Raw genomic sequence first — 23,999 nt, forward strand, 5'->3', positions numbered from 1 at the left:
CTCACTAAGAAAGGATTTTTCGAAATGACCATCATAGCATTAGTATTTCTTATATTATTATACTGTATAAATCTAAGTGCTATTGCTATCTTCTAATGATAAAAGAAAATTCCCAATGATTCATAATAGTCATGTAATTTTTTTTTCTTCACAGGGTGAACAAGGATATCATGGACTATCAGGATGCAAAGGATCTCCTGGGTTTGATGTATGTCGGTGCAAGAGATTACATATCTATCCATTCTGGTTGCTAACAGGCAATCTCAGGGTGCAGTGGTGGAAGCAAATCTGTAAAGAATAGGTAGTTACAAAGTGCAGAATCTGAAAGATGAAAGAAAAAATACAGAATAGAAATAGGTGGAAAACAATATGGAGAAATTCAGCCCAGCCTGATGGAGATTATTGTAATATATCAAAACATAACACATTGTCATTAGTTAATTGATAACTGCTTGGTTCTAGGGCTTACAAGGACCTCCTGGACAAAAAGGGGATACTGGTTCTTATGGACCACAAGGGATAAAGGTTAGCTATAATTCATTGTTTTCTCATTATGACTTGGATACTATACTTTTTGTGATGTCAGCATATAACTACCATGATAAATTTATCTAGTATTTAGTAAATACTAGTTTACTAGTATTAATACTTGTAAAGTCGTTAAATATGGCATTACATTCATTTTACAAAACATTTTCACACATGCAAATCCAAACAGTCCAAGGAAGCAGTTTTAGTAGGTTATTGTAGTAGTAAGTTGAAGTGAGGGGAAACCAAATCAGCAATGTACTAAATCTCAATAAGTAATATTAGTTTAAGATATTGATCTTAGCAACACTCTTTTTCAATGTTGTAATGTTCGACATTTATATTATTTATAATTATATATACATACATATATTTACATATTTATACATACATACATATGGTACATACACACACATGCATAACAATATAAATATATATTATATTATAAAATTATAAAACTTAAATATAAAAATGGTCTGTGTTTGAAAGAATTGGAAATTCTGCTTGTATGTTTCTCATTTCATGTCATCTCCTATCACGATCATAAAACTCTAGATTTCTCTATTTTTGATTAAGTGATTCTCACTTCCAACAGGGAGAGGAGGATCAAAGACAAACCCCCTCTTGTATGTCATGTCATTTAGGATGTTGGAATGGGATTCCTGTTTGCCTTCCTAAACTTATATGTCTTTGTTTTCTTTACTTCAAGGGAGAGCCTGGGCCCAAAGGAGGTCCAGGCCCACAAGGAAAAGATGGGCGTCCTGGCGACAAGGTATAGTTGTAATTGTGAATTTACAGCATTGCTTGGCCTTCCCCTTTTATCACTGCTGTTAGCTGTCCGGAGGAGAGTCCCTGATCATATGCCGTTTCTCCCCACTTCCCTTTCTCACATCTCAGACAGGGACAGCCAAATACGGATCATAGACATTGCTCCCTCCCCCAACATAACAGCACCAAGCTAGGAGAAAAGAGGCACTAGCCAGCATATTCACACTCTTTCTGCTCAGACAGCTTTAAGCACTGGGTAGATCGTTCAGATTTATGTATGCTATAACAATTTCCCCAATGTTACTTCTTGTTACTGATGCTAAGGAGTGGTACATTCCATGATAAACGTTTGTTTATATTTTATATCCTGCTGAGAAGCAAATTTATGACACTGGGCTAGATATTACTCTAAGTCAATTAATTTGGCCTATTTGATTTTAGTTTGTTTGCATACTGTTTGATAAGGGAAGTCAGCAGAATTGGGTATTTACTCAGGCAAATAAATAGCAGGGTTAAGTGAAGGTTCCCCACAACTTGCTAGTGGATCCGTTAGAGCTGTGCTTCCCTAAACTTCTCTATTCTAAGTAAATTGCCCCAAATGACTGCAGGGACATTTAAATAACAAATTTCTGATAAGTGGTAAAAGGACTTTCTGATAAGCAGTTTTGAGTAATGAAAAGGGGAACTAAGGGGGAAAAGCACTGCATTAGAAGATGGTAAACAGCCAGAAGATAAGAGACTGGATTTTTCATCCCTCCCTCACTTTACCAGGTAGAGACTAACCCTAATCCTAACCTCATTTGAGCTTTCCTGGTTTCAAAATTGGCTGTTGGTAATTTGCCAGATTAGGAATACTGGTTAGTTGATCAGACACAAAACATGAAATTGACTAGATACTGTAGCTTCTCTTGGATTTTTCCTGGATTTTACACATCTGTACTCTTGTGCATGTATTCCATGCAACCTAGATGGAGAGGGCAAATGTTCTTTATAAAGGACTGTACAGGAACTCCTCACTGACTACTTTATTTAGCAATTGTTTGAAATTGAGTTGGAAAAAATAGCTTTGCCACCAAACCTTATATTAAGGATCAACACAGTGTTCCATCATCACATGATTGCCATTTGGGTGCTTTTCAACCAGTATGCATTGACAACAATTGTATGATCATAATTTGCACGCTTCACAACCTGCTTTCAACAAGCACAATTAATGGAGAGTGCAGATGTGAAATTGCAAGTCATGGTCACTTAATGACTTCAATGATTTGCTTAACAACCAAAACAGAGGCTTCTGTCAGTCATGTGATGTTTTGCTTTGCAATTGCAGTACTTACTAACAGAGTTGCCAATTGCAACTGTAATCTAAGCAAGAATAACCTAAGTAACATTCCTTCGTCATAGAAGCGGTATATGAAATAATCATGATTTTTAGATACTTTGGCCTCTTCTACATTTCCACTTGTTTTGCTTCCCAAACCATCAGAAAGTTTCGAATTGTCATATGATCATCACCCAATTTTAGTATACTGATAAGGAGCTAAAAAAAAATTACTGCTCCCACCCAGCTGCAGGATGTTTTGGAGTAAAGAGAAAAGTGTTTTATCCCATGTCATAGATGAGTAAAATTGCTATTCCATACAACCCAGTCCATGTCCTCAATTCATGTTGCCTTTGTCTGGTTGCATTAAAAAATATGAAGACTTTGAAGCTTCTAAGCCATTATTTCCCCTCAAGGACCTTTTAGGGGAACCAAAGCTCAGGAACCAGCATTTGGGGATAAGATAAGAGATCCTTCTGATGGGAAAATGATTGCCAACCAGCTGTAAGGAGTTACCATATTTCAGATTATGAATTAAAATATTGGTTTTGTTGCAGCTATACTATAGCCAAGCCAAAATTGAATCATCTCAGCTCCTCAATGCAGTTGATGTCATGGGATCAGAGAAAGTCAGAGTTGTTTGGCAGACTGGCAGACAATCTTTATATAAAGATGTCATTTGTCTATGAAAGGCAAGCTAGTTGATTTTGATTTTGAAGGGCAATAATAACATTGCTCTGACATCTCTATCCATTTAAGTTTAGATCACTATGTGATTCACAGCTGCTGCATGAATACTCAAAAGCTCATGGTAAAAATATTTACTTTTTCATATCTTTTAGGGTCTGCCTGGAGAAGTGGGAGCCAAAGGAGAAAAAGGAGAATGGGGAGATGAGGTACATGTTTAAAGATTTTATGGGCCTAAAGGAGCAAGTTTAAGTACATGACAATCAATTTCGCTCTCTCTTCTTTCTCTTGTAGGGAAGTCCTGGCTCTGATGGTATCGCTGGACCAAAGGTAAGGTTACTATTTTCAGTGATGTTTTCTGTAGTTGGTAGCAAAATTTGGAACCAAGAAAATGGTCGTCATTAAGCCTCTGGAGCTGAAATTTAATGGATTTATTAAAAGCTGTTTTTCTAATATTTATATGGAATGGGATACAATCAGCAAAGAGCTTTCCTCATCTGTAAACACAGTGAAACCTATGAAAATGTTTAGGAATTCCTTCAGTCCTTAGCAAGCCTTCAGAATCCTTCCTAACTGGATTCTTAGAACAAGTTCTAATACAAAATTCCCATTTAGCTTCTTTGTCAAGAGAAATATGTCTAAAAGCTCTCTGCCACAGAGAGCAGGCTTGTTATTGAATCTAGTATATAAAATCATAATCCTTTTGCGTACAGGGTAGCCCTGGATCCGAAGGCTTACGCGGTGTCCCTGGGACTCGTGGACCAAAAGGAGAAAAGGTAAATTTTCATTTGCGATATTCCCAAATAGTTTAGAAGAAGAAGAAATGGCCTGGTGATCTTTTTAGAGAAATGGTCAAGTTTAAGAGTTTTAAATACTTCTAATAATGTCTCAACATGTGGGAAAAGACATTCTGCACTCTTAACTGGTTATGTTAAAACTTATTTTTGCAGTGAATTTCTTGTAGCTGAAACTTGGAAGATACACATGACTCAGTGTACAATGGACTGAGTTTATAAATTAAGAAAGGCATAGAATAGAATGAGGAGAGGAGCAGAACATAACAGAATAGAATCATAGAGTTGGAAGGGACCTTGTAGGTCTTCTAATCCAATCCTCTGGGATGGGCAAGAGGCTTTATACCATCCCAGACAAATGGTTGTCCAATCTATTTTTGAAAGCCTCCAGGGACAGAGCACTCACAACTCCAGGGGGCAAGCTGTTCCATTGATTAATTGTTCTCACTTTCAAGCAATGTCTTATTTCCAGGTTGGATCTCCCTCTGATGAGCTAGTTGAACAGGAAAGGAAAACAATGTCTCTTTTAATGAAAAAGTTGGGAGAGTAGGGAAAAATATACTATGTCTCAAGCCAAAAAGTGCATCTGTAAAATTGGGCAGCTAGAAGAATTCAGCTGGCCAAAGCCAATTGGGAAACAAGGAAGGAAGATTTTTTAAATGCTATGAAATATTGAGAAAATTTAGTGCTGCAGGGTTCGCGAGTTTGAGGATTGTATCAAAATAATATACAGTAGTTTCAGCTTCCCTCTCATTGGCCTATTCATGGGTAACAAGGACATTTATATATTTTATCTCGGAAGACTAAAAAGCACTTTTCATAAAGTAACATTCTGAACCCATTTTGCTTTGTTTAGGCAGAAATTTGTTCACATAATTCAGAAATATGCTTCTGAAGAGAATTGTCATTTTAAAATTGTGGACCAGATTAGTTTGTAAACCTAAATTGCTTGATAGTGAGATGGGAAGCATATTAGACAGACAGACAGACAGACAGACAAATTCAAAAATAAATTTCTCAAGCATCCTAACTATAATAAAGGGTGAATAGAAATACATTTTTGATTATGCCCCCTCCCCCATTTATTATATTCTGTTTCCCTTAACTCATCCATGGGGGTGGTAGTGTTATTGTAGTTCATTGCAGTCAGCCAGATGTGGATTTGGCATTTTTATCCACTTATTGAGTCCTTCCCTTGGGATAGGCAGATGTGGATGTGGTAAAGTTATCATCACAGGATGTAATTTGTTCTAAGTAAAACTGCCTTTTGCAACAAACCAATGATGAATTTGTCAATACTGATGGTCTTCAAGTGGTGCTCCAGTTGTTTTGGGATTTCACCCAAAACCCCTATTACTATTGGTACTACCTTTTCTTTCTTTTTGCCACAGTTGCTTTATTTCTGTTTGCAGATCTTTGTATTTTGTTATCTTTTCCAACTCTTTCTCTACTATTCTGCTGTCTCCAGGTATTGCCACATCCATTGTCCAGACTTTTTTTTACTTTTTTATCCGCAATTGTTAAGTCTGGTGTGTTATGTGGCAAGTGCCTGCCTGTTTGAATTTTAAAGTCCCAAAGCATTTTAGCTTCTTCATTTTCTGTGTTTCTCTATTTTATGATCCCAACAGTTCTTGCTAGTAGGTTCATGGTATTTCTTGCAGATCTTCCAGTGCACCATTGTTGCTCTTTGTCATGATATTGTCTGTAAACAATATGTGTTATCTACTTGAAGCAGTTAACTAGGTAATCCACTGCTTCTTCAGCTTCTTTCCAGAGGCGTCATTTGCTGTCTGGTGCCATCTTCTCAATTCTGGCTTTTATAAATGTTACTATTTTTTCATTTGCTATTTCTATTGGAAGAAAATGTTTGTGTCTCTATACATTTCTGTGGATAAGAGTCATTTCTATATGAGAGAGGGAATAATTGGTATATGCAAATAGGCAATCAAGTTTATAAATTGTCTATGTTCTTCATGAGCAGGACGCTGGACTAGAAGACCTCCAATGTCCCTTCCAACCCTGTTATTCATTTTGTAACCTGGTCTTTCTAGTCTTCCAATGGTGCACTCATCACCGCTGTAACTGAGTCAAGCCATTATCCTGTTGATTGTCCTCTGCTTCTCTTTCCTTCTACTTTTCCAACATTAAAGCCATTTCCAGAGTTAGGTCTTCGCATAATGTGTCCAAAGTATGATACTTAAAGTGAGAACTCTAAGTTGATTTGTTTAATGATTCATTGGTTTGTTTTTATGACTGTCTACAGCATTCTCCAGAATCTTCTCCAACACAAAGTTCAAAGGCACTAATGCTCTTCCTGTCCTGCTTCTTCAAAGTTCAACTTTCACTGCCATGAAGTGTCACAGGGACACACCATGGCTTAATTAATGTACAATAGTGGCCAAATTGTAGAAACCTTTTGGGAAAAGTGTATTTTCTAAAACTAGATAATAACACCACTTTTTTTGGAGTAGTACCATAAAATGATATATCAATGGAAAGATAACTTAATCAAGAATGTAATGCAATAACCTTTATGAAGGATTTGCTATTAAAATAGCAGTTACAGTATAAAGAAGAAAAGTGAAACACGTAGAAAAAAAGAGATATACAAAAATTATCATGTCAGTTAATACTTAGTGGGTAACCTTTAGCATGAATTACGGCCTTACAACATCTTCCCATTGAGTGAACCAAGTCTTATAGTTCTGCAGCTGTTATAATATGAAACCAAGATTGAATGATTGCTTCTATTAACTGGGTTTTATTGCTGGGTCGCTTCTGATTAACAGGTTTCTTTAGTCGGCTACATAGATTTTCAATTAGGTTGATGTCTGGGCTATTCCCAGCCATTCCAGCAGTGGAATAAGATTATCTTGAAGCTCCAAAAAAAAGTAGTGTTATTAACCATCAAACCTCAAAAATACACTTTCCCAAAAGGTTTCCACCATTTTGGCCACTACTGTAACTAATAGTAATTAATTCAACTAAAATAGATGTCTTCTTTGTCTTGCCCCTGTTCTTTTTTGTTGGATCCTGGCGGTTACAAATACATTCCTAAGCAAATATGCCTCGCAAAGACATGTTTGTTGGTGGAGGGGACAGGATTTATTTCTGCTGTAGGCGGCAGTCTAGTCTTCTAATCCAACCCCCTGCCCAAGGTAGGAGACCTTATACCATTTCAGACAAATAGCTGTCTAATCTCTTTCTGAAAGCCTCCAGTGATGGAACATCCACAACTCTGATAGCAAGCTGTTCCATTGATTAATTGTTCTTCCTATCAGAAAATTTTCCTTAGTTCCAGATTGGATCTCTCTTTAATAAGCTTCCACCCATTGTTTCTTCTCCTATCCTCAGGTGCTTTGGAGAATAAGTTGACTCCCTTTTCTCTGTGACTATCAGGTACTGGAAGACAGTTATCATGTCACTTCTAATCCTTCTCTTTATTAGGCTAGACATATCTAGTGTCAAGCACTAGGGAAATCAGAAAATCCAGAAAATGCAAATGGGTATAAAGATTTATTGCAAGCTTAAGCTCTCTACAAGAATCTGAACTACTAATTGTCAAAGCAAATTGGTGATAGATAACAGTCAAAGGAATTCAAGGTGGGCTGGACTTAGATCTCTTATGGGCACGAAGGGACTCCTGACTCATGACGCATTTGATCCCTTTCTCGGGCTCATCCTGGTCATCTCCTACATCTAGCTCCCTCAACTGTTCATCATATGGTTTAGTGTCCAGACCCTTACCATCTTTGTTGCTGTTCTCTGCAAAAAGGATGGTAAGATCTCTCCTAGGATATTACCATTTATTTATTATTATTTATTAATTTAATTTATATACTGCCCTTCTCCCAAAGGGACTCAGGGCGGTGTACAGCCAGCATAAAACACACAAATATAAAATTTAAAAACAATTTAAAAATATTAAATAGTTTGGCCCACATCTAATTAAAATAAAGCTACCCAATTTATACATTTAAAATTAAGAATTAGCAATTAAAAAATTAAAATTAGGCCAGCCCGGCTTGTTGAAATAAAAGCGTCTTGAGGGCCCAGCGGAAGGTACGTAAGTAAGTCGGGAAACCTCCGCATCTCCGGGGGCAGTTTGTTCCAGAGGGCAGGAGCCCCCACAGAGAAGGCTCTCCCCCTGGGGGTTGCCAGCCGACATTACTTTGCCGACGGCACCCAGAGGAGCCCCTCTCTGTGGGAGCGAATTGGCCAGTGGGAGGCTATTGGTGGCAGCAGACAGTCTTGTAACTATCCAGGTCCTAAGCTATGGAGCGCTCTGAAGATGGTAACCAATACCTTGAATCGCACCCAGAGGACCACCGGGAGCTAGTGCAGCTCGCTCAGGAGAGGTGTTACATGGGAGCGCCATGACGCTCCCATGACCACCCGCGCGGCCGCATTCTGGTCCAGTTGGTGCCTCCGGGTGCTCCTCAAGGGGAGCCCCATGTAGAGAGCATTACAATAGTCCAGGCAGGAAGTGACGAGGGCATGAGTGACCATGCATAGGGAGTCCCAATCCAGAAAGGGACACAACTGGCGGATCAGGCGAACCTGATAAAAAGCGCCCCTGGCCACGTCCGTCACATGTTCTTCCAAGGACAGCCGTGCATCCAGGAGGACACCTAAGTTGCGAGCTCTCTCCGTGGGGGCCATCCTTTTTATATCATGGCAACCAGAACAGGATATAGTATTCCAAGTGTGGCCTCATTAGTGCAGTATATAACGGTACTACCACTTCTTGTGATTTATCTTCTTTTTGGATAAATTTGATATGTGAACTAACTGGAGTGATAAAATGTCCTTGTCAACTGTCCGACTAATGAACCCAAAATAAGTAAACACTCTTGGGAGCTTTGAATTCCCAAAAGTAAAACTTTATTGGATACACCATTTTGGTACTGAAGAATCAAAACCAACTCTGGTTTTCCCATGCAAATGTTTGCCTAGGTAAACAATAGCTTCCCTTTCTTCCCATTCATGGATGATCACATTGTCCAATTATGAGATATCATTTTGTTATGGGAACAGCCCACCTCCGTCTCAAGCATCTGCAGTGATGACCTTGATGGTTTCCAGACTCTCACAGTTTGTGCACAAATTCTCAGCCCTCTATTCCACCCTTCCCTCCCCCCAGTTCATTGGCAGGTTGAATAGCAATAGGGTTTGAAAGAAACAAAGCAGTTCAATCTTGACAGTCCTGTTCTAAATGCAAACAGTTTTGCTAGTGGCTGCTAAAAGGAGTGGAATGGAACCCATATATGACTCCAAAACCAAAAATCTCCCTGTTAAGTTACAAAGAGACTTGAGGAGGAAAATATGTTTCTAGGTTTTTTATTTACATCTGATGTTTTCTCAAACAGAATTGCAACTGTACTTGGGGAGCAGATGTGGACAGATGTTCAATACAATTAGTTCTAAAACATTAGTTTCCATGATTTTGTATCTCTGCTGTCATCTAGTGATTGTCTGGAGTTCTTCAGCTAAGATGCAGCAGGCCTAAGAGGTAGATATTTATGGTTCCAAAGAACAAGTAAGGATTATGGAGGGAGTAACATATGTTGATCAAAATTCTGCAACTGAGTTTTCTGTTCTCATGGTGGGAAAAAGGAAAAGGAAGTTCTTGTTTTATAGGAAGCATGCTTTAGGAGAAATCAAAACAGAGTCAAATATATTGCAAATAAACCTTGACAGTTTTGCATCAAACAAAAATTGTCATTTCTTTGTGTGAATGTTGCTACAAGAAAAAAAGGTTGGAGCTTCTATTAACATAATATCCAGCCTAAGTAGGAATATAGTTCCAATTACTCATTAGACCTAGTTACAGCATATTCTACCCTTTTATCCATGGTGGAATGCTCAACCACTTCCTGTTTTCTCTAGGGAATAATCCTGGAAGCTAAATCAAACAAAAAATGTCATTATCCATAAAACATGGTAGTATAATATTCATGAGTTAATGGGAACTTGAATCCAGGCTTACATTGATATTCCAGCTGCCGATTGCTGCTGGCTTTCAGTTAAAAACATGCTACTGTCAATAGGGCAAAGGGTAACAAATAATTAAAATGTGGGTTTTGTATCTACAATGAAACAAACATGCTGACATTCTGGGAAGACAGTATATCTTTCAAACTCAGATGATAGAATAATGATTATTTAATCACCACTATTATATAATTTGCATTATTATACTGTAGAGGTCGTTCTTTGCTCAGTTCAAGTCTAAATCTTCAGCTGTGAGCGTAGCAGGGATTTTCAGAAAAGGGATTCTTGATCTACCTCATTCCAAATTCATAAAGCAGAGACATTTCCTAATTCTTCACATGAACCAAGTATTCTCTTTATATAAAGTTTTGGCACAGAGGAAGAAGGAGTGCTGCCACATAAGGGATTGTGTCATATCCCGCCCTACTATATTTATTTTTCAAACAAATAAAACATTTTTCTCCAGAAGTCCCTCAATTAATCTGGCTCTGACCACTCTTATATTTCTACTTCTCAGAAAATGGGATGACAAGCAGCAGTCTCTCCTCTTGCCCCCTCTCCACTGCACCCTTCACTAATGTTCTCACAGTCTAGCTTCCCACAGACTCCCTGGGTTTCCCAAGACCTCTTAATTAAGATTGGGTAATGCAGTAATACCCCTTGGTATGCTGCTGTGTTAGACACCTCATTATTTTGGCTTCTTGCCCTTCTCTTGTGCTACTGTCCCATGAGTACAGCATACTTTGACATTCTTTAGAAAGAAATTGTTGCCCAGTGATAACACAAGGATATTTGAAACCCAAGGATATTGCTCACTGCTGGTTCTTTGAGTCAGTGCTGTTCATTTGCCATGAGGTAGTCAAGCCTCAGAGAGTGAGTAGTGTCCCTGACTGAGGATGACAAGAATTCAAGGCACCAAGAGTGGACCAAGCAGAGAGAAACACTAGAAGTGCCACAACCCAGCAGTCAGTTTCAGTTCCATGTAGCCTTTGGGCATTCCTGCCAGGCCATCGATACTGCATCAACTCATGAGGCAAAAGAGGGTATATGTGAACAAGTCTTTTCCTCTGGCCACTCTCATAGTTGCTTTGCCTTAGTCCCATTTGAGCCATTAACTTCTCAGTACTCTTTATTCTACAAGCAAATTGGCAAGAACGTTGGAAATAGTTGGCTTTCATGTCAATATGATGCAATGGATCCTACATACAGTATAATTATGCCAAAATCCTCCAATCCCTGGAGGATTCTGGGCAAGATATGATTTTTGTTTTAAATGAGCTTTTTGAGTAGATAATCCATGGGTTTTAAGATTATCTGGGCCTTTGGTAGTGTTTGCTTGATATTGTTTTCCTGTGTTGATTATAAGCAAAATACGGTATAATTTAGTATATATATATAGTATACATATAGAACACGTATGATTCAACTCTGCAGATGTTATATTGTCTCTTCTGCTTTTCTACTTATTCTACTCTGCAAGTATTGCTTCATTTATTTTCCTCTTTTTTTAGGGTGAGCCAGGTCCACCAGGAGAACAAGGCCGTGAGGGACTTTTTGGACCACCAGGAGAGCCAGTAAGATGCTCTCAATTCTTCTGCGTCCTTGATCGCTCAGTTGGGCAGAGGGAGATGTAAAACGATGAGTGGAAAGGAAGAGAATATTAGACAAGGCCCTGGCTCTATATTAATTTGAGTTTCATAGTAATAATTTTTTCTCAGTGAAGATCAATCAGTCTAATTAGTGTTGATGGGAGTAGTGCAAAGAGCCCTATAAGCAATTAAGACAGTAAAAAAGGACTTGATTCTGGCTCATAATGTAAGGATCTGGTATCCTTGTATCATTAACATTATCAATAACATTACTAAGAACAGACGGTACTGTTATGAAATATACACTGAATAAGAAAACACATTATTAATGAGTTCCTCTTATATTTTCTAATATAAGACCATGCATATAGGTTGCAGTAGATACTATTTATTGGTGGGGTTTTTTTGTTTTTGTTTTTTTGCTTTCATATTTTCCACTTCACTTCACATATTTCTACTGGCCTGTGTATTCCAGCTATAGAGGAAAATTGTCCTTCAACAAATCCAGGACATTTCCATCCCATAATGCTCCAAAGTGAGGCCTCTTGCTCTGTTCTATTAGTCGAGTTTGTAGTTGTAAAACAACACGTATTGTTAAAATGAAATGCAGATGTTCTGCACCAAAATGGCAAATTGAAAACAGCAGCTAGCATAAAAGCTGACATAAATCCCATGTAGAACCTTCCCTGCTATAAGAGCCCTCTGTGTTTTTCTATATAAAGTTGAACATATTGCATCAAGGTGAGCAAGCAAGAGTTCCTCAAGACATTTAAAACAACAGACTTTTTAAAAAGAGAAGAAAAAGGAGACCACAATTATTTGTTCTAAGGGGGATACAAAATGGCCATGAATCACATTTTACTCAGGATTCAAGTAAATGAAATTAAAAAAAAAAAACAAACTCTCAAATAAATTGGCATCAGTAGAGTAATGAAAATTGATACCACTTTTAGGAAAAACAAATTAGAAAGGGCTATAAAAGGAGGAATAGGAAGTTCTTAATTTTAAGTTCTTTATTTTGGTTCTTAAGCCAGTACAGGGCTTTTCTTGGATCGATGGAAAGCTAAAGTCTGACAAATTAACTGATAATACTGCATGTCCTAGACAGTACAGTTGCACAGAACTAACATTTAAATTGTACAGTTTCCCTGATGATTATTGTCTTTGTAGTTTGTTCTATGACAAGGATGAAAATGTGCTTTAAGTAAAGAAATAAGTCATACTCATCCTAACGCTATTCTTTTTCCAGTGCACTGCTCCTGCAATCCATGGATGGGTTATTTCACATTCCTTGTTAGGGACTGACTGTAGATTTTTTTTTTCTTTGTTCCTTTGACCACGCCTCCTTAGTCTTCCAACCATCAGTCTTTTTTACTCAGTTGCTAGGAGAGACTGGTGTTTCATCTGTTCTGCCTTTTGGATTACTTCTTCAGGTTTATTTGCATTTGTAATTTGTTCCTTTTTCGATATTTTGTTTTTTATTGTTTCTGGACTGCTTATTGCTGACTTTGATTTAATCTGCCTGCTGAGGTGTTGGTGACGTGCCTGGGTCTCCAGGCCATCCTGCGCCTCTCAGACTGCTCTGACAGGCAGCTCCCCGGATTCTGTCCCTATGAGGCGGTTCCGAGCGAGATTCCTAGCCGCCAGCAGGTGCCCTGGTTTCCCGACGCGCCGGCACAACCACCACCGCCGCTTCGTAGTTTTTTTCCTTTTGGCGGCTCCAGGGTCACTGCCCGGTTGCTCATGGCAAACTCTGAGGACCAGGCGTACTTCGCGGCGCTGTGGGGGAGCTTTGGCTTCCACGCCTGTTTACTTGATTGATCACGAGCTGTGGAGATGGCATCGGTGCCCTCAAGTTGTGGCCGCCATTTTGTGAGCAGTTACAGTATGCGCAGCCACCATTTTGTTGCTGTGCCGGCCAGCCGGCTGCCATTTTCAGACTCTTCAAATCGGAGGTTTTTTTACTGTTTCTGGATTGTCCTGCAGCCCTCCATTTTAGCGAAGGGGCGATTTGGACTCAGGATCAAGTCTGCCTTATTTGCCTGGTGAAGCCTGGAACCTTAGCCCTGGGAGAGCATGTTGTTCTCACGCTACAGGAGCGGGATTGAAGAGTCGTCTGTACAGTCAGGTTTGCCTGTCTGGCCCTTGACTTGGGCCCATTGCAGCAAGCCCAACAGTATCTGTGAAGTGGTGGTAACTTTGGGGGGTGCCTTAGTCTCACTTCAGCAGGACTTGTCCTGCTAATTTGATTGACTGCTATATTTGGTTCCAGCTTCCCAATATACCAACTGCTCTTAAGCCATATATCTGTTCGTGGCCATGGCTGACTCCTCACTTTCTTTGGATATGGAGCATGAATCTAACCCCCCCCCAGGGTCAAAAAACGACAACCAGCCCCTCAGGGGTCCAAAGGTCGGTCTAGGAGTAAGCCTAGTAAGGCTCAGCCCGCTCCATCCCAAAGGTCCGCAACTGAGGACAAGGATGCTCAAAGGCATCATAAGGCCTTGGAAAGGCAGTTTGACAGTGTCCACCATAAGACCTTGACTGAGACTTCTACTGTTTCGGCTGCGGATCCAGCTCCCTCTGATCAGCCTGATTTGGGGATCGCTTAACACCATGTGTTCCCAGCAATGCCGGCTAGTACTGGGGAGGTGGGGGGGCGGGTCTGAGTACCCACAGTCCATCTACTTTGGGCCTTTCAAGGGGGGTTTCACTGTCTCTGCTTGACGTTTCAGCCACTCAGTGGGTCATGCCACCATCTGTTCCCCGGCGGCTGCCGGAAGCTACATTCACTCCCACAGCTGTGGGGCTCCGCAGGGAGGAGGGACATTTCCCTAGCCATGACTTTAATCTTCAGGCTGTGCTTTCTGAGGCGCTCTCTAAGATTTTGGCATCTAGTAAAGAACAAGGGGCTCCTAGTTCAGGTGTAGGGTCTGAACCCTCAGCCCCAGTTGCAGGGGCGTTTGGCCAGCAGGCCTAGTTCCCCCGCTTATAGACACTCTGTTTCTCCTGAGGAGAGTCAGTGTTGCTGGATAAACCAGCGTTTACGGGGCTGTTCCGCCCCTCGCTGTTTAAATCATTTTTGCATTGTTGTTTGCTGAGGTGGTTCAGACTCCATGGGGTCAACCGGGGTCTTTGACCGCTCCCAGTGCCCACGATAAGAAGTTATATTGCTCGGCCCCTGAACTGGAGGAATTGCTGGCCCTACCATCTGTAGATAATCCGGTGGCATCTCTTTCTTCCTCTTCTGTTATCTCTACTGACATTGTGGATGGTCTGCGAGCCGATGACAGGAAGGCCGAACTTTCCTTCAGGAAGGCACACCAGGCTGCAGCTTGGACCATTAGGGCCGCCACATCTACCTCCTTTTTCAACAGAGCTTCCCTTATCTGGCTACACCAGTTACAAGAACGTTTGCCACCTGACGCGACTAGGCTCCACCAGGACATTAATAAATTGGTGGCTACCACAGAGTATTCTGCAGACGCTTCCTTAGATGCTGCTAAATTTGCGTCCCGCGCTCTTGCCTCTACGGTGACCTCGTGCAGACTCTTCTGGCTCCACAACTGGTGAGTGGATTTAAAGGCGAAGTGGAAGTTAGCCTCGGCTCTTTATAAGGTTCCCCAATTGTTTGGTGCTGCGCTTGAACCAATCTTGGTGGAAGATAAGGACAAGCGAAAAGTCCTTCCCTCGTCTTACAGGAGACTGGACAGGCGATATACTCCATATTCTCAGAGGCAGCCTTTTCGCCCTTTCTCCGGGCCCAGTGGGTCCTATAACCAACGCTCCTATACCCAGAATTTCAACTGGCCTTCCGACAAGCAGTCATTCAGAGATCGGGGACGAAACCAAGCTTCAGCAAAGCGGCCTTTTCGTGGAACCAGCTACAGGTCCTTTTGACGAGGCAAGTGACTCCCGGTCTCTGCTTCCCATTGGTGGTCGGCTCCAGCACTTTCACCATCAATGGGAGGTGTCGAAGTCCGACGCTTGGGTGCTTCGCACAGTAACACACGGCCTGACATTGGAATTTCACTCCAGCCCTCCCAACCACTTCGTTCGATGTCCAGTTCGGGGTCTTCCTGCAAAGCAACAACTAATGGAGGTTGAGATTCGGCACCTGTTGGACATACAGGCAATCGAACCGGTGCCCAAGGATCAGGAGGGAACCAGCTTTTATTCAGCCTTGTTCCTTGTGCCCAAGAACTCGAGGGGCTGGAGGGGGATCCTAAATCTCAAGCGCCTAAACCTGTTTGTTCGTTATTGCAGGTTCAAGATGCACTCCCTAAGATTGATCCTGGGCTGTGTATGGAAGGAGGATCTACTACAGTCCGTGGATCTCAGGGAGGCATACTTGCATGTGCCCATTCATCCTGAGCATCGCAGATTTCTTCGCTTCGAGTATGCCAACAACCTCTTTCAATATTGTGCCATGCCATTCGGGCTCTCATCGGCCCCAAGGACGTTTACCAAATTGGTGGCAATGGTGGCGGCATCGATCGCGATGATCCCGGTGCACATTCTTTGTTACCTCAACGACATCCTGGTCCTGTCGTCCTCCCCAGCTCAGGCGGCCCAGGATATCACTCTGGTGATCAGTACCTTTCAAAGGCACGGTTTCACCATCAACCTACCGAAAAGTCATCTCACGCCCACCACCCGTATTCTTCATCTGGGAGCAGAAATCGACTCAGTTTTGGGGCAGGTCTTCCTGTCTCCCAAGAGGCTGACCAGTATCAGGGAGATGTTGCAGCAGGTGCAATCCCAGAGGTCCGTACCTATATTGCTACTGTCCCAATTACTGGGAAAGATGGTCTCCTGTTTTGGATCGTGCCCTGGGCTCGCTGGCACTCTCGCCCCCTGCAGTGGTTTTTACTGCCATTCCAGAGGTCGGAATGCAGCAATTCTCGAACCAAGGTGGTGCTGCCAGCCCGGGTTCGTCTATCCCTCGCATGGTGGGGGTCGTCAGCACTTCTGAAAAGCTGTGTGTTTCTGGATCCCGATCGTCTCGTGTTGACTTCGGATGTGAGCCTCCAGGGCTGGGGAGCCCATCTCCTGGATCAGGTAGCTCAGGGCCTATGGTCCCCAGAGGAACGGACAAACAGCATCAACTGGCTGGAGCTGAGGGCTGTTCATCTGGCTCTCCGTCATTTTCAGGACACTGTAGAGGGGCGGCATGTACTTGTCCTCACGGACAACATGATAACAAAAGCACATGTCAACTGGGAAGGGGGAACTTGATCCAAGCCCCTAATGGCCAAGGCGGAGAAGCTGATGAGCTAGGTGGAATGGCACACTCTGTCCATCAAGACGGATCACATCTCCGGTCAATCCAACATCCGGGTGGATTGGCTCAGCAGGACACATGTAGACCCAGCGGAATGGTAACTTCATCCTCGCCTATTTCTGCAACTGTCACAGAGGTTCGGCATGCCTCTGGTCGACCTCTTCACAAGTTCGCAAAACGCCCAGCTTCCTTGGTTCTACTCTTGCTTTCCAAGCCCTACAGCAGAAGGATGCAATGCTCTTCGATGTCCATGGCCACCAGGCCTTCTATATGTCTTTCCTCCCATCCCTCTCATCCCAAGGGTCATTCGGAAGCTACTGTCCAAACAGGCGGAACTCCTGCTGGTTGCTCCCCTTTGGCCTCATCGTCCTTGGTACGCTGACTTAGTGGACCTGTCCGTGTCCCCGCACTGGACAATTCCTCAGCACGAGATCTCTCTCAGCCAGGGGGTCATCCTCCACCCAGAGCCCCAGTGGCTCCAGTTGACCGTCTGGCACTTGAGAGGGTCCTGCTGAGGAAGGATCGTCTCTCGGAGAACATGATCGAAACCGTCCAGGCGACCGTCTACAGCATGTATCTATGAGGCATTTTGGATAGCCTTCTGTCATTGGTGCTCGAGACAACATGTAGACCCGACTACAGCTTCCTTTCCTGAGGTTCTAGACTTCCTACAGGCCAGTCTGGACACTGGTCTAGCCCCTGCTACTTTGCGGAGACAGGTAGCAGCTTTGTCCACAGTCCGCCTTACAATTCGCTTTCTCAACATCCACGCATTAGGGGATTTCTTCAAGGAGTAACGAATCTCTGCCCCCCGGTGGTGCGCCGCTATCCTTCGTGGGAGCTGCCATTGGTCCTTCGCGCTCTCACGTCGGCTCCATTTGAGCCTCTGGGATCTGCCACCCTGAAATTTCTGACTCTCAAAGTTGCATTTCTCCTGGCAATTACATTGGCCAGGAGAATTTCAGAGCTTGCGGCCTTGTCAATTCGTAAAGATCTCTGCATCTTTCATGCCGACCATGTGGTCCTTCCTTTCTGCCCAAAGTGAATTCACTTTTCCACAGGTCTCAGGAGCTCATCCTACCTGACATTTGTCCGGCCCCTCACCATCCGCTGGAAGAACAATGGCACACCTTAGACGTGCGCAGGGCCCTCAGACGATACATCAAAAGGACTGCTTCATTTCGTAGAACAGAAGCTCTTTTCGTGTCATTTCACCCATCGTCCATGGGCAAGAAGGTCTCATCATCCACGGTGGGCAAATGGCTTAAGGCTTGCATTGCCAAGGCATACGAACTCAAAGCCCGACCTTTGCCAGGCAGGATTCTCCTGCATTCAACACGCAGCGCTGCCACTACAGCGGCTTGGGCTACTCAAGCTTCCATCACTGACATTTGTAGGGTGGCCACTTGGTCATCGATTTCGCCCTTTATTCGTCATTACAAACTTGACACCTATGCCTCGGCTGAGGCTTCTTTTGGGAGAAGGGTAGTGCAGAGTGTTCATTCCACCCTGGACCCGGGGAGCAGTCAGCCTCCATCCCTGGATCCTTGAGCTTCGGTATATCGCATCCATGGATTGCAGGAGCAGTGCACTGGAAAACGGACGTTGTCTTACCTGAACGTCCCTTTTCTGGGCGCTGCGACTGCAATCCATACCCTCCCTTTCGGCTTCCTGCTGGGGGTCTGGATGGGTGGCTTTTGTTGTTGTGTCTCTGCTTCAATATTTTTCTCTAGACCATTGGTGGACTGCGCCTTTGTGATAAAAGACTGACGGTTGGAGGACTAAGGAGGCATGGTCAAAGGAGCAAAGAAAAATAAAATCTACACTCAGTCCCTAGCAAGGAATGTAAAATAACCCATCCATGGATTGCAGTCGCAGCGCCCAGAAAAGGGACGTTCAGGTAAGACAACGTCCATTCTATGGGGAATCTTTAACTTTTCCCATAAAATATTCTGAAATGTTCATGGGTAACCTCCATTTCTAAAATATTGCAAGATCAGGCTTCTGCATCCTCCTCGCTGTGCAGGTAAAGATAGTCCTCAACTTACAACAGTTCACTTAGTGATTGTTCAAAGTTATAACTGGACTGAAAAGTGACTTATGACTGTTTTTCATACTTACAAATGTTGCAGCATCCCCATGGTCACATGACCAAAATTCAGATGCTTGACAACTGACTCATATTTATGACAGTTGCAGTGTCCTGGGATCATGTGTTCACCTTTTGCGACCTTCTGACAAGCAAAGTCAATGGGGAGGTCAGATTCACTTAACCATATTACTAACTTAACAACTGCAATAATTCACTTAAAACTGGGGCCAGAAAGATTGTAAAATGGGACAAAATTTGCTTAATAAATGTCTTGCTTAGCAGCAGAAATTTTGGGCTCAATTGTGGTCTTAAGTAGAGGACTACCTACATATGTGAACCTAAATGATAGTTCAGACTTGCATCTATACTTGATGCAAGTATATTTGAACCCCATGCTAATGGATTCTCATTTTTAAAATGCAATTAAACTTTTGAAATCTCACCTGCCATATATATATGTACATGTATATACCTCCTAGCTGTCAGGGTTCCAAGTAACACCCCCAATGAAAAAAAACTCCAAGGCTTGAAGTTCCTCAAAGTTCCATTTTATTAGAGATGTCATATTGGCACATCTGAGAAAACCCAAATCTGAAAGCTTCCAGGTTTTCCCCATCCAAAAGAAAGTCCAAGTCTCTGCCCAGCACCCATATGTCCATCATATGGTCCAATCAAAGCACCATCCCAGCTGGAGATGCCTCCCAGTCATACTTCTCCAGGTGCAGGAGTCTCTGAGGTCCTTGACTCTCTGAGAAAGGAATGTTATTATGACAATATATCACCCTTGCTCCATACAATCCCCCCCTCCCAGTTTCCCACAGCAGTAAATGTGGCAGGCCTGAAGGCCCAATGCAAAAGATGGCTTCCAGGCCTGACACTAGCATTTGCATGGTGTTTGTACTGGACCTGGTAAAAGTTCAGTTCCACAGCCACTTATTTATTTATTTATTTATTTATTATTCGAATTTCTATACCGCCCTTCTCCTTTCGGAGTCAGGGCGGTGAACAGCCAAAATAAAAACATTTATACATAAATACAATTAAAAATAGATTTAAAATAATTAAATTTGGCCCATAGTTTAAAATTTATCAATTTAAAATCCATATCAAAATTTAAAACCAACCATAAAATCATAAAATCAAGAGAGACCGGCTAACTGAAAAAGATGAGTTTTTAGGGCCCGACGAAAGGTCCGGAGGTCGGAGATCACTCGTATCTCTGGGGGTAGATTGTTCCAAAGGGTAGGTGCCACCACAGAGAAGGCTCTCCTCCTGGGGGTCGCCAGCCGGCATTGTCTAGCCGACGGCACCCTGAGGAGGCCCTCTCTGTGGGAGCGAACTGGCCGGTGTGAGGCTGTTGGTGGCAGAAGGCGGTCCTGTAAGTACCCTGGCCCTAAGCCATGGAGCGCTTTAAAGGTGATCACCAACACCTTGAAGCGCACCCGGAAGTCCACCGGAAGCCAATGCAGCTCACGCAGGAGAGGAGTCACATGGGAGCGCCCAGTCGCTCCCATAATCCCCCACGCGGCCGCATTCTGCACCAGTTGGAGCCTCCGGGTGTACCCCAAGGGGAGCCCCATGTAGAGAGCGTTACAATAGTCCAGACGAGAAGTGACGAGTGCTTGAGTGACTGTGCGTAGGGAGTCCCGATCCAGAAAGGGGCGCAACTGGCGTATCAGGCGAACCTGATAAAAAGCCCCCCTGGCTACGGCCGTCATATGCCCTTCTAAGGACAGCCGTGCATCCAGGAGGACACCCAAGTTGCGGGCCCCTTCCGTGGGGGCCAATGATTCACCCCCAATAACCAGCGATGGCGTCAGCTGGCTATACCGGGACGCCGGCAGCCACAGCCACTCGGTCTTGGAAGGGTTGAGTCGAAGCCTGTTTCTCCCCATCCAGACCCGCACGGCCTCCAGGCACTGGGACATCACTTCCAAGGCATCGTTGGGATGGTCTGGGGTGGAGATGTACAGCTGAGTATCATCAGCGTACTGATGGAACTCCACCCCAAAACCACGGATGATCTCACCCAGCGGCTTCACATAAATGTTGAACAGGAGGGGCGAGAGGACCGACCCTTGTGGCACCCCACAAACAAGGCGCCTCGGGGTCGACCGCTGCCCCCCTGTCAACATGGATTGCGACCGGTCGGAGAGATAGGAGGAGAACCACCGCAAAACGGTGCCCCCCACTCCCAGTCCCTCCAGCCGGCGCAACATGATACCATGGTCGATGGTATCAAAAGCCGCTGAGAGGTCTAACAGGACCAGGATAGAGGAGTAACCCCTATCCCGAGCCCTCCAGAGATCATCCACCAACACGACCAATGCCGTTTCCGTGCTGTACCCAGGTCTGAAACCGGACTGGAGCGGATCCAAATAGACAGCTTCATCCAGGTACTGTGGAAGCTGTCGCGCCACCACACTCTCAACAACCTTCGTAATAAAGCGAAGGTTGGAGACTGGACGATAGTTAGCCAAAACAGCCGGATCCAGGGATGGCTTCTTGAGGAGAGGCCTCACCACCGCCTCTTTCAAGGCGGCCGGCAGGACACCCTCACTCAAAGAAGCGTTGATAATTCCCTGGAGCCAGCCTCGTGTAACCTCCCGGGAAGCCAGCACCAACCAGGAGGGACACGGGTCCAATAAACATGAGGTAATCTGAATAATAACAATAAACTTGAGGTAATCTGAATAATTTTCATTTACCCAAGGCAAAGAGGTTGGATCTGAACTTAACTGTTTTGTAAAGTTTTACTCCTGATCTGATACCCTCTAAATTGTTAGCCTCTAAATTTGGAACAAATTAGCAAGCATGAGATCTACCTCTGGGTTTCCAAAGCTAAAATGTTGATATGAGTTACCAACAACAGCTAAACTGTATAAGGGATTATAAATTTAAAAGGTCTACTTGCTTGCAAAATATTTTCAAAAAGAATAATATATAAAAAGTTTCTTCCTCCTTAATATACAAACAAACAGAAATTTTATTTCAGTCATTGACCAATAAAAATATGTTCAGTGCAATAAAACAAAGAAAGCAGTTAATCCTTACCATCAAAGACTGTTGGCAAACATTTGTGGGGAAAGTTTACACATAATGTAGCAGAATATTGCTACTTTTAGAGAAATAGATTTGTCCTGTTTGTCTAACAATTAATGCATATACGAATTAGTGCAATGCCCTTGAAATTTAGTTTAAAAAGAGGGTAATCAACCAATGATAAATGTCCCTGTAGAACTAGCAATAGGAAAGAATTTGGGTCTTGTTATACTAAAAAAAGTATAAACAACTTGAGGCCTCTAAATCAAACTCCTTCCTAAGTCTGCCCACTCCAAATTAGGTAGGTAGGGAAAGGGAAGAGAGGGAGGGAAGGGAAGGGAAGGGAAGGGAAGGGAAGGGAAGGAAAGGAAAGGAAAGGAAAGGAAAGGAAAGGAAAGGAAAGGAAAGGAAAGGAAAGGAAAGGAAAGGAAAGGAAAGAAGAAACAGCAACTTCAGGAAACTCCCTTCGGATCATTTTGTGAGGTTGCAGGGCAAGATTTGTGATTTCTGCAAAACTAGTTGGTTCTGGCCATGTATTACGAAGGACGAAACCACTGAACTAACATTTTTCTTCTAGGGTAAAGTAGGTGCACCTGGACCTAAGGGTTTTAGGGGAGATGAAGGACCTTCTGGACCAGAGGTTAGTGTCTATGGTTGGGGAGAATCCCATATCTCACTGAATTTCTCACACACATTTCTCAGATCAACAGTGTTACAAGACGCATACAGATGTCATCTAAAGGATATATACAGATGTCAATTAAAACAAGGAAACATTGTGCATTTTAGATGTTAATTTATATATTTAGAATATTTAAGAGTATTTTATTACTGGTTGGTGTTGTATGATGTTCATATTGTGAGACTTGGAAAACAAGTGATAAAACTTTGCAAAGAATAAATAAGAATAAAAAAGTTGGCTCCCAAAATTCTGGATTTAAATCTACTATCCTTCAATATATCAGGCTCATTTAAAAAGAGGAAGGCAATGTAACATAAATCTACAAAACATTAATTGTAAGAGTCTGCAGCATCTTAAAGATAAGGTGATATGTTGTTAGACTCTAAGATACTACAGTATAGATATTGTATAGCTATTCTTCTGAAAATGAATTGTGATTGTCTTGTCATTTGGTTTAAATTAACACTAAATATTAATGTAGCTATTTCCCTTTTTACTTTTCAGGGTCCTAAAGGACAGGTTGGACCACCTGGAATAACTGGAAACCCTGGCTTGATGGGTGATAGAGTGAGTGATACAATATCTGGGAATGCTAAATTTTAATTTGGCTGGTGTTCCAATTATGTTTACTTCCAGGGAAAACAGTCCTGGCCATAATCATACATGGTTGGGCTTCATGAAAACTGGAGTTCAAAGGGGTCATTAAGCCTCAAGCCAGTCTTTAAATCTCATAGGGTTGTCATTACCTTCTTCTCATTATCATAGAATTCTAGAGCCTTGTTGTACAGTGGTCTAAGGCATCCTGTTATTAAGCTAGTTATTAAGACCAGATGCCTGCAATTACTGCAGGGTTCGAATCTCGCCAAGGCTCAAGGTTGACTCAGCCTTCCATCCTTTCTAAGGTAGGTAAAATGAGGATCCAGTTTGTGGGGGCAATAAGCTGACTTTGTATAAATATACAAAAGAATGAAGGCTATTGCTTAGCGCATTGTAAGCCGCCCTGAGTCTCCGGAGAAGGGCGGCATATAAATCAAAATTAAAAAAAATAAAAAAAAAATAAAAAATAGAGTTGAAAGAAGGCACTGAGGCCAGCAATTCCAATCCCCTGCTTAGTGCACAAATGCAAATTAAAGCATCCTGACAGATGATTGTCCAGTGCTCTGGAATGAAAGAAATAAGTAATGATCTTCCATCTAACATTTTTATATGTCCTTGAAG

At 42.6% G+C, this 23,999-nt stretch overlaps 1 protein-coding gene across 1 annotated transcript in view; it reads left to right on the forward strand.

Moving 5' to 3' along the window:
• Positions 1 to 23,999, forward strand: part of COL6A1 (collagen type VI alpha 1 chain) — a 68,945-nt gene that overhangs the window by 19,337 nt on the left and 25,609 nt on the right. The window contains exons 14-22 of the mRNA XM_087886023.1: positions 155 to 208; positions 463 to 525; positions 1,238 to 1,300; positions 3,460 to 3,513; positions 3,599 to 3,634; positions 4,018 to 4,080; positions 11,604 to 11,666; positions 22,677 to 22,739; positions 23,286 to 23,348. Coding sequence (XP_087742149.1) covers positions 155 to 208; positions 463 to 525; positions 1,238 to 1,300; positions 3,460 to 3,513; positions 3,599 to 3,634; positions 4,018 to 4,080; positions 11,604 to 11,666; positions 22,677 to 22,739; positions 23,286 to 23,348 — 522 coding nt within the window. The remainder of the gene's footprint in view (positions 1 to 154; positions 209 to 462; positions 526 to 1,237; positions 1,301 to 3,459; positions 3,514 to 3,598; positions 3,635 to 4,017; positions 4,081 to 11,603; positions 11,667 to 22,676; positions 22,740 to 23,285; positions 23,349 to 23,999) is intronic.

This window comes from Pantherophis guttatus, chromosome 1 (assembly GCF_059756535.1).
Source record: "Pantherophis guttatus breed Tessera chromosome 1, ASM5975653v1, whole genome shotgun sequence".
NCBI lineage: Eukaryota > Metazoa > Chordata > Lepidosauria > Squamata > Colubridae > Pantherophis > Pantherophis guttatus.